Genomic DNA, 11,251 nt, shown 5'->3' on the forward strand with positions numbered 1-11,251 from the left:
TTATCTCAATGAACCAGACATACAGGTATATTTGATAAATGAATAACAATCATTTAATGCATGTAGTTTTGCAGCTTTAATGCATTCGATTTACAAAAAAATAAAAAAATAGTGAGTATTAGGAACACTCAAATTACCTATTTATGGCTCTGTTTGAGTGATTCTCAATGTTAATTTTGATTTTTTAATTCAGACCACAGTTGTCATTTCATTTTATCTGAAATATGTGTATAAATGCAGCAAATCACACTTCACAAACAAATTTGTCATTGCTTTTTCACATTGCGTCCTCAGACAGTTTGCGCTTGTTTCCGTTCGCCGGAGGGGAGCTGAGAGTAGAATCTCCTGCATGACGTGGAGCTGGGGTCGCAGGTGTATCCATACTCACAGCAGTGCCGTCCATCTTTGCAACACTGGCCCTGAAATTGGTTCAAACATGGGTGTTAGGACGTATACGGACCATTCGGCTACTGCATCAAAGCAGTGATAAGCGCTTCCGTGTCACAGCAGACATCTGAAGCAGCCCCAGCAGATACAAGATCTTCTGTATTCTGAGATCATGCTAGAATCTATGTCAAACCAAATTATTTAACAGTTGCACAAAAAGCATGATGCTTACCAATGGATAAGGGCAGCAGCTCTGCTGGCCAGTCGCATCCTTGCAGCAAGATGTGCCTTGTGGGCAGTAGAACCTGGAGTCACAGCGGATGACTTCAGCCTTGGTAGCTCCATCATTGGCTTTTATTAGAGCTGTCATAGGTGTCTGAAAAATATAAACAATACGAACCAGTATACCCTATTATTTATATAATAAATCACAAGTATTTACATTTACTAAACTTATTTTCACATAAATTATACTACTTCGTGACGTCATTTTAAATATTTCCATATGACATTAAATCCGAGGATTGGCTACATGCATGTGCAGAAAGTTCCATATGCTGTGATTTGTTCTACCTCCTTAGACCGGACTCCATCGTCTGGAGGGGAAATGAGAGAGGCGGGGACTGATGAAGACGCTTGTTTAGGAGTGAAAGGATATCTCAGGTTCTGCCTCACACAATGTGTGTAAGTCAGGTCACAGTCGAAGCCATATGGACAACAGTGGAAGCCATCCAGACAGCAGCGGCCCTATAAAACCATCACACAACAACAACAACAAAAACAAAAGATCAGTTTATCCCTTTATGTCACATCAAAAATCTGAGTTCAAGGGAACCTGGGTCAAATGTGTCAGGAATTTGTAAAAGGATTTTCATTAGTCATGTGTCGTATGTACAGTAAGGTCAACTTACCGGAGAATATGGGCAACAGAACCAGGCACCTGCTGGGTGTCTGCAGCAGGTGGTGCCATCAGGACAGGCGTGGTAGCTGTCACAGTGGACCACTGACATCCTTGTTTGTTCTGGAAGTTGGTTGTTTTTGAGCTCCTGAAGGTGAGATAGAGGATGCAATCGGAGAGCTTAATTCTGTCACAACTCCAGGGGAATTGAGTATTTTGAACTGGAATGATCAATTAGTGACAATAAAAAGGTTTATCTAAATATGAACAGATAAGACACTAGGTTGGCTGGGGGAAAAAAAATCCCATGGCAGCTTATCTTTGTCAATCCTAGTCCTGAAGACTCGCTGCCCTGCAAATTTTAGATGTTTCCCTGCTCCAGCACACCGGAGTCAAACAAATGGGTCGTCACTAAGCTTTTGCAGAGCTTGTTGATGAGCCAGAGATTTGAATCAGGTGTGTTGGAGCAGGGAAACACCTAAACCATGCAGGGTAGTTGGTTCTCAGAGCACAGCGTGGATGGATCAACATCAGTCTCAACTACTACAGACTACTTCAGTCACTCAGTGTGGAGATTCCTCTGACTTACGTTTGGATACGAGCACACAAACGCCACCATGGACAGACACAGAGTGATCCTCAACATCTGCAGAAGGAAACGACATGGAGTCCATGTGACTCAAACAAACACACACACACACAATCATGTGTACAATTTCTGAAACAAAGTATCCACCTCACTTGAGTCAAACGTATGTATGATTCTAACAGCTTACCTTGAGGCAGTGAACTGATTTGACACGCTCCTGTGCTGCCTTACACTTCCTCAAACTCAACAGCACATTACTCTTTTTATGTGGAAGTTTAATCCCTCCCACCTTGCTGCACCCACAAGATCACACACCCTGATGTCATGTGACTGTCGGCTTAAAACAGTCACGTTCACAAGGCTGACTATTAACACATTGAGAATTTGGGGCGTAGGAATTGAGTAATATCAGGCTGCAACACATACACACACACACAGACACTTTAAAGAGACATGATATGAACTCATAACCTTTGGCTTCTTTACTCTGTGCCAGTCACAAGACCGGTTTGTAAAACCTCAGGGTTAGCATTCTACACATAAACATTAATTTTTAAACATAGTAGCAGTCAGTAGCAGTAATTTTAACTAACCATATGCATTAACACCAGGTCTGAATAATTTATTTCCTTCCTTTTATTCCCAACATTGTGTACATTTTACTCTTCCCATTACTGGTGTCTGACACACTGTTTTATTACTTACACCTAGTTCATTTACATTCAAAACATAACCCAACAGTTCGTGTTTTTGCACCTATACCAAAGGAAACGAAAGTCTTCTTGCAAATCAAAGTACATTACTTCCCTCTTTGCTAAAACTACTCATGCATGAACAGAACATGCACTTCTCGATGATATGGAGATACAGAATTCTTCTCCCCCCCCTTTTTTTTGCATATAAAGAGTTTCAGATCAACCTGATTTTAATTAGACAAAGATAGCATACACACATGAATACAAAAATGCAGTTTTAAATCATTTCATTTATAAAAACCTATCCAAACCTACCTGAAAGACCTGTGGAATAAAAAGTGATCCGTTATCCACAAATGAATAAAACGTGAAACAATGGTGAACTTACCAAAACGACACCAAGAACGCATCAACGTCTCATCGAGGAGGTCACAGAAGAACCTAGAACATCTGAAGAACCGAAGGCCTCACTTTAGGTCAGTGGTCAAGACTCAACAATAATAATGATAAAGACACGGGGCAAAAATGGCATCCATGAGACTTCCAAGGCCAAAAACCATTTCTGGCCAAAAAGAACACAAAGGCTCGTTTCACCATTCTTCAAGACTTTAGGGCAATTATTCTGTGGACAGATGAGACAAGTTGAATGTTTTGGAAGGCGTGCATCTCATTACACAGTATAAACACGGTGGTGGGACTATGTGATGGTCTGGGTCCTTTAGGACCTAAGGACAACGATTCCAAACACACAAGTAAGTCCACTTTTGAACAGCTAAACAAAATAAAGATTTTGGTGTGGCCTAGTCAAAGTCTGGACATCATTTTTTGTATTACTGTTATTTGGTCTCAACTCATTTTGGTGCAATGTTCTGCTATAAACTTTAAAAGACGATGAATAAGTTAATATAAAGCTTCGTGTTCAGTTGTGAGGAAGCATGGGACGGCTTCCTCACTGTAAAGTTTGCTTCCTCACAACAGAGTCACGATTCGACAGTAAGCAGACGGTAACGACAATAAAGGATAAAACAGTAGTTTATTAATGACTTCCCATTGTTTGTACAATTACATTGCAGTGTAGCAACAATTCAAACGGAACAATTATCCCTTGTATAAATGTTGACTGTGCAGCTCACATTTCTTTTCACGGGGCCAACTTCAATATGAGGCTGGCGACACACCAGGTGGTCAGGTCTGCATGCATGATACAGGCACAAGCATTATCACCCTCACCTAGCAACTAGAGATGTAAAGGTGTCAGGTATGAAGCAGAGAGAGGAAGTCTTGGCCGGCGAGCACTCTGACGGGGAAGGCAAGTGTCTGTCACACAGAAATGTCCATGAGTAGGCAAAAAGGAGGGGGAATTCAGTACTGATGCCGACTGTAACTCAAAGAACAATCTATAAAAAGCATGGTGGCAAAAGTCAAACCAAAGATATGTTACTGTAGTTGCCGTGTCGAGGGACGCGTGTACCACTTCTTTACACCCGAGCAATTCAAGTCTGTAGATCTCCTTAAACAAGTGTGATGACCGGAGCTGGAGGAGACTTTTTTTTGGTGGTCAAAGGCAAAAAAAATAACACAACTAGCGAGACGCCGCGAAGCAGAGAGAGCCGTACATCCACGGTTCTTAATCGAGCTCCGAGTCCGACTGAGATGCTGCCTTCTTTTTCTTTTTCCTGCCATGTTTCTTGTGCTTCTTTTTTCTCTTCTTCTTCGATTTGTCCTGAGAACATAAAGCAAAGTGTACACTTCACAGCCCCCCATCAACTATTTTTGGTTCATTAATTTTTATATTGGTGAATTTCAGGCGGAGGAGACTGGGATTGGCTCCAGCAGCCCCGCAACCCTCATGTGGAGGGTAAAGCGACATTTACAGACTCCAGTGTTCTCACAAAAGGCTTCCAAAACAAGACAAAAAGGCAAATGTCTGGACTTCAGTGCATGTCAGCATCTCGCATCACTGTAACTGATAAAACAGCAATCATGTTTGTGCGCTGCAACCAGGAACGAAAATTTCTCACCATGATCTTCTCTTTTTCTTCACTACTTCTCTTTTTTTTCTTGGCTTCAGCCTGTGGATGGGAAAAGTAAAAATGAGACCATGAAAAGTGGGAAGTCGCTGCCTTTTTTTTATATATATAAAAAAAAATTAAACTCAACTTTGTTAATTGTGCAACGTAAGGGAGGGAAAGTCTGCAGTTAAGCAATTCATGCAGCGGTTTCTTGCAAAAGTTGACAACCACAGGTCAAACAGTCTCTCATATAAAAGGTTTGATTATTAAACAAAAAACTGCTTACATATTTCATTCAAGACCAAAATGAAAATATTGGTTAATCATTGATAAAACATTGATTAAAGAAGGCTAGTGTCACATGGAAATGTCCATGAAGAAGTGGGAAAGACATCACCTGGCATTTGAAGAGGAAAAAATGTGTAAAAATGAAACGGATGAAAACTTTTACAAAGTTGGCACGGCTACTGTTTCGGCTTAAGTTCCATTCTGAACCATGGTGCTCTCAGCTGACCAGTCCAGGTTGACACCAGTTAAGCAATTGCTCTACATCATTAACAGCAGGCATTGCTCAGTACATAGTGTGAAAGGAAGACGGTGGCAACATGGTGAATCTCACCGAGTGGTAGAATTTGTCTTTCTCTCTCATCACAATGACAAGAGAAATACTTTGACATCAGGGAACAGTGTGAGATCATGAGCTTTAAGCCTAATTTAAGTGTCCGTCACTCCATCAAGGGACAACAGAGACGGCAAGGGCTGCGATTGGTCCTCAGGACAGGCCGAGCTAACGCTGCTCTGTGCCGGCCATAGTGCGCACCGAGCGTCCACAGAGGCGGAGCTGATCACCGCAGACTGCCAAACTATAAATACGTCACATCTTAATACACACAGCACACGTTTAGACTCTAAATGGCTAATTTCTCGCCTCAAATGATCTTAAAACAGCGTTCCGGGGCAGAAAAATATTTATTTCAGGTGAGAAATGGCCACTGTTTCAATGTTATTCAGCTGCAACAACAACAGTCTTTCTCTCTCAGACGCCATTGCTCACTGTAGCCAAAAGCACAACAACCTTGTTCGGGTGGGAAATTGCAGTGCGTATCCGGCACCACAATGGAGAACTATGAAGGCTCAAGGGGTCTCTGTGGTTGCGCAGTCAGATAACGCAGTAGGAGAAGTATAATGTGGCCTTTAGGCTTACTTCTTCCTAAAGATGTTCTGTTGACTAGACACATTTGTGCTTGGTGCTCTACGATGTGTTTTCTGCTAAGGACTGAATAAAACTCACCCCGTCTTCCCCCTCTGAATCCACAGAGAACTCTGAAGACGAGTCACGACAACTTCGCTCAGCCTTCCTTTTTCTTCTGCGGCTCTTGTCTTCCTGAGGGACACAGGACTTACAAAAAACAAAACAAAAGCAAAGTTACAGTTCTAAACACCCCATAACTGAAGAAACATGTGATCAACAAAATCATCACCATGAAAAAAAAACCTTTAGACAGATGCTTATTACCTTATCTTTGTCCCCTTCTTCCTTGATTCTTTTCTTTTTCTTCTTGGAACAAACAACAGTCACATTAGCCTCACACATAAAATTTCAATTTAAATGTCTCATTCATGACTGTAAAGTTTGGGCAGTTAGTTTTTCAATTCAATGTGACTTTATAGTTGTAAAATATTTTAAGTCACTGTACAAAAAGTGATTAACTGCACCTTTATAGAACCAGCATCTATTTCTACTTGAGTGCAGTAAAACAAGAGAAGCCGACATTTCTATCAGAAGAAAGACAGACCTTGCTTTCAGCGTCCGATTCTTCCTCTGAGCCGCCCGACGCTCTCCTGGCCACCAACTTCTTTTTCTTCCGTTTCTTCTTCACGCTCTTCTTTTCATCCTGTTCACAGATACACAAACACAATCAAAAGTTGCACAGTTGCATGACATGGAAAACAATATAATGAAAGGTGAACGACGACTGCCTTTTTAAGACTGATCCGTTTGAGTCGTCTTGAATCCACTAGATTTTCTGAGTAGCTTTTGAATATTTCTTGATTTGCTCCACGGGCCAAATATCAAACACGAAACTGTTTTAAAACATTAGATGAAGCCGTCCCTAACAATCACTTTCAACAGCACAATCATCACTTTACTCATTCAATCATGGTGTGCCAGCAAAGCAGAACAGCTTTGGTCTTTATGTCTTTATGCCTTTATTTCACAATGACTACATTATTAAATCACAACTGTTCCTCTTAAGCTGTATGGGTTTTAGAACTGTGATAAACAAATATTGCCACAATAAATAAATCTTTATAAATATATGGTTCATTTAAAAACAAACAGATTTGAAAATGTACATTTTATTAAGGCATTGCTGAGGCATCAAGGACATAATGACTTTGGCCCAAGTGGCAACTCCTAAGCATCTGAACTGAAGCCTCCAAAATTGCACTTTGGCCAGTGCCATGAACGGTTTGCAAACGCAGGCTCCTAGTGGACAATACCAGCTGTCAATTACACTGGTGTCCACTCATGGAATATAATAACATAACAAAACTGACATAATACTGAAAGAATACCTTAAAATATTGATCAAGACCACTAACTCTTCAGGAAAATGTTTACCAACATTAATCAAGTGGGAATTTGGCAATTTTTTCCATAGAGTTTTATTCAAACCGAGTCGTGTGTTTTGTTTTTCCCATCAAGTGTCTCCACCTTGTGGCTATTTACTATATTACCTCCTGGAGGGCTACATCCATTTTTCATATACAGTCTATGTTTTGACCACAGCTGCCAGCTTTAAAACACTTGACCAGAATTTTAATCATGGAGGTTTTTGGTGAGGTGTGGAGAGTCACGAAAATGTGTTTTTTCACACACCCTAGAGTTTGGTATAGCTTACCTCATTTTCAGATTCTGAGGAGGAGCTGCTGGAAGAATCAGAACTCGATGAAGAGGAGGAAGATGAAGAATGCTTGACCAAAACACAGTGAAAGCGGGGATCATTAGATTTGAGGTTATTTGCTTGTTTGATATTTCGATCATTGCATTTAACAGACGCAAATAATAAACCATCTCAGAGAGCAAACTGGTGTGTGTGTGTGTGGGACAGTACTGTGGCATAGCTGTTTATTAAAATACTGGAGGTGTCTCCTCACCCTGTTGGATTTCTTCTTCTGTTTCTTCTTTTTCTAAATGCAAAAAAAGACAGAAAAAAAACACACAGACTAAAGATGATATTCAAGATTGAGACACTTCATATGTCTAATAAAAGAAATAAGTACCTCTTTTTTCTCTTTCCTCTCCTCTTTTTCCTTGTCAGTGTTCTTTTTGTCTTTCTCTTTGTCTTTGTCACCCAACAACTTCTCCCGGTTTTTGGCCAGCTCTTTCTTCCATCTCTGGAAAGAGAAAACACTAAATGTTTGAAAGAATTGTTCTGTAAGCTTTTCTCCATATGCAGCTGCACCTATTATCAAAAGGTTGCCATATATTCACTTCATATGACATTCATCACTGAAATTGTGCTTAAAATGGTAGAGATGGAAACATACCTCATTCATTTTATCCTCAAAGTCAGCCAGGGCTCGAGAACCCTTCTTCTTTTTATCCAACTGCTCTTTTAACTCTTCCCTGAAGAAAAGACAATCATATAAGTTTAGAAAAAATTTAAAACGTGTCATAACTTTTTCTTTCCTTCAAGAGCTCTGAAAATAGATTTCAAAAGTGTTTTAGAATAAACTATTATTTATTCATTCAAGTACGAGGTGTGGTACTAGTCCCGGCAACAGTTTAAACTCAGCAAAACTCTGAGGAGATTTAATATGATGCACATGTAGAAGGGCTGGGATGATCATGATTTAAGTATGATTTAAAATAATGCACTCCGGTAATGAAGGTTGTGGAAATGACCCTTGGTTCACACACAGCCAGCAAAGACCTTCCGCTCTGGAGTAATGCTGAAGGTGTAATTATACCAACTAAGATCTCTCATTCCCTGCATTTGTTATCCAAACAGCAAATCATTTGTGTCATCGTAAACCAGTGTCAGCCAAAATCCATCCTTCACTCACCATGTTGGTCGTGGTCTGCCTAAATAATCCTGTATGGTTGGTCCAGCGTTCTGTGCCGGCCCCCTGGCCCGTGCAGCAGCAATGGGGTTAATGTAAGCCTGACACAACAGAGAACAACAGTAATGTAACAACAACAACAACAACAACAAAAATAATAATAATTACTTGCTTTTTAACAAGATGAAAGAAAAGGGGAAGGCATAATTCAGCAATGTTTCATTGTCACTCTTCCATTTAAGAAAAAGATATGCATTTTCAATACTGCATAGTAAATTTATCTGTGTCTGTGGAAATATTTTTGAGCATTTTCTTTGTCTCTTTGCTGACTTCAGTGCAGAATAAAGCCTGAATTGGAAATATACATTTAAAAATTATATTGTTCACTGCAACTAAAAAAGGAAACTGCATGAGAAATATTGTAAAGTGATCCAAGTATGTATGATTTAAAGCAGGCCTGCTGTTACTTAGTCCAGATTACATCATATTAATTGTTAAAGGATAGTGGATTTACTTATTAACTAAATAAAAAAACACAAATAAATACAAAGGTACAACAGGAGAGGAGGACAAAGATGTGTTAACGTGGCAAATTGCTAAGAAAAAACACTAGGCCTTTACTGAATAAACAATCATTACTTTACCTTGGTGTTTGACATGTGGTTTCAGTATAATTTTATATTTGGGATGGATGTAGCTCCGACAAACACTGCGCATCACCACCAAATCAGAGTATTGCCTATTTGCTGTGAGCTAATAATAACAGCTGCAGCTGTTTAACGAGTGTTAAATGGACCTGGCGCTAGCCTTTAAATGCTAAATCCAACATGCAACCAGCAGGTAACATGTATACAATGCTGCATCAATCGGAATAAAGAGACATATCGACGCGTGTTTATATTCACCACTGACGAGGCCTAACTCCTGTCTGATGTGTACATTAGCTTGTCAAAGCTACTGCGCCAACGCTGCATTGTGTTTATTAGCATAGCTCGTTTTTTATTAAATGTAACGGAACTACATTTGTCAGTTTTGTCAATAATATGGTAACAACTCACCACTCGATTGTCTCTTTTGCCCATATCAAGGTAGTAACGGGGGAAATGTCCAACAGAGATACGAACGTTAGTGTTACCTTGCTAGCATTGACCTAGCCTCATTAAACTGAGCTCTGGCTAAGGTTCTACCTCTTCTTCTACGGCTGCTGTCGCAGCTTCTTCTTCTTCTTCTTCTTCCTCTGGGATGTTCGGCGGCAGCGAGCCTCTGGTTTGTCTCATTACTGCCACCACTAGGGGACTTTGATCACCTCCAGGACTCGGTTAGAGGAAGTCGAGGTTTTCAGGTGAATTATAACTAAAATGACCATAATACACATTAACTTAATGTCTTAACCCTAACCCACAGATAATGTATTACCTTTAAAAACTGTTATTCACTGTTATTTTAAATCCAACCCTCAATGGGTTGATGATTGTAGTGTCCACTGACACTATTAATATTGATTGTTGTATCATATATTTTATATTATATATTGATTTGTTTATATCAAGCTCTGGATGTGTGGAAGTGTGTGTTTTATACATCTTTACATCACGGAGGAGTATTTTCCTAAACCATGAATCAACACTTAAAATGTTTCCATTTGCAACAAAACATAAAAAAATACCACATTTTGAGATGCAATAATTTCACTGTAAAGCCAAGGTATTAAACATTTGTACTAAACCTCTCAGACAAATATGTCAAAGGTGGAATATTTGCCTCTGGCATGTCGTGTGATTTTGAAATCATATACACACGGACAGAGAAAGATAGAGATAGATGTGTGTGTGTACATTTATAAATGTAAATGAATGAGTTCAAATCAGGTGTACATCTGTAGCATTCTGATTTTTATTGAGGACATAGACACGTCAACAAAGCATCAGAATGAAATCCGTTTTAAGAATTGTTAAGTACAGGTGGCTTTGCGTGTTGCACAAACAAAGGGTTCACGTTTAGTACAAGGCAAGTCATTCCATCTCTCGGGTTTTCTCCAATTGATGTGAACACAATTTTCATTTCCTCCTCTATTATTTGGTTCCGTTTTAAGCCACCGTGTAAATGTCACTGCACAACCATCAGACCACAACCAGATTCCTTCCTTCTGAGCGTCACTGAGTCCGATCCATGCAGGTCGCTCACGGCGGTCAAACTTCCTGATCAAGGATCTGACAAAACGATTTTCTCCCGCACTGTGGATAGACACCAGGTTGGCTCCATGCGACACACAGTGGCGCTCGGCATCAGCCCAGTGCACTTGTGAAGAAACGTACTTGTAGCAGCGACCGTTGAAGCTGAACCAGGACTTGGGACAACCTCCACACTGTAGCTTCACTCCATATCCACCTGAAGGAGACACAGCACCCACAGCCAGAGCAAACAGGAAGAGGAACAGCATCATGTTGATGTCTCTCTGATCTGTCGTCGGGTTAAAGTTGGGATTCTGAAGGAGACAGTTGCCAGGCTACGTTCTTTTATATGCTTCACAGTGGGTGTCTGCACTACTGGTGTAATGTCATTGGTCAAATGCACAATAGGGCTGGGCGATATGGCCAAA

At 40.2% G+C, this 11,251-nt stretch overlaps 2 protein-coding genes across 3 annotated transcripts; both read right to left on the reverse strand.

Annotated features, from left to right (window-relative positions):
- LOC310935592 (progranulin-like) lies at nt 1-3,770 on the reverse strand (the record flags this gene model as incomplete). The annotated part of the gene is made up of 7 exons (XM_083899525.1): nt 1-419; nt 620-763; nt 961-1,134; nt 1,299-1,433; nt 1,875-1,931; nt 2,062-2,167; nt 3,748-3,770. 7 exons carry the CDS (start codon nt 3,768-3,770, stop codon nt 291-293), a joined length of 768 nt encoding a protein of 255 aa, XP_083755651.1. The 3' UTR covers nt 1-290.
- A 288-nt stretch (nt 3,771-4,058) lies between these two features.
- Nucleotides 4,059-9,853, reverse strand: fam133b (family with sequence similarity 133 member B). 2 transcript variants are annotated; one of them, XM_083899988.1, is made up of 11 exons: nt 9,711-9,853; nt 8,656-8,753; nt 8,137-8,215; nt 7,870-7,983; nt 7,744-7,776; nt 7,488-7,559; nt 6,378-6,476; nt 6,098-6,136; nt 5,873-5,980; nt 4,591-4,641; nt 4,059-4,292 (listed from the first exon to the last, which is right to left on the reverse strand). In XM_083899988.1, the coding sequence occupies exons 1-11, from the start codon at nt 9,732-9,734 to the stop codon at nt 4,197-4,199; spliced, it is 813 nt and encodes a 270-aa protein (XP_083756114.1). In that variant the 5' UTR covers nt 9,735-9,853; the 3' UTR covers nt 4,059-4,196. The 2 variants fall into 2 exon arrangements, with proteins under 2 accessions (XP_083756114.1, XP_083756113.1); XM_083899987.1 differs by having other exon boundaries at nt 6,098-6,139.
- Nucleotides 9,854-11,251: the final 1,398 nt, after the last annotated feature.

This window comes from Microchirus variegatus (assembly GCF_963457635.1).
Source record: "Microchirus variegatus genome assembly, chromosome: 13".
In the NCBI taxonomy this organism is placed as follows: Eukaryota; Metazoa; Chordata; class Actinopteri; order Pleuronectiformes; family Soleidae; genus Microchirus; species Microchirus variegatus.

Excerpts from the sequence above, each read along its gene's own strand:
- fam133b (XM_083899987.1), bottom strand. The coding sequence starts at position 9,734 with ATGGGCAAAAGAGACAATCGAGTG. Across the intron at positions 7,560-7,743 it reads AGAAGAAGAAATCCAACAGG|CATTCTTCATCTTCCTCCTC; the intron begins GTGAGGAGACAC and ends GTTTTGGTCAAG. Across the intron at positions 4,293-4,590 it reads AAGAAAAAGAGAAGATCATG|GACAAATCGAAGAAGAAGAG; the intron begins GTGAGAAATTTT and ends TTATGTTCTCAG.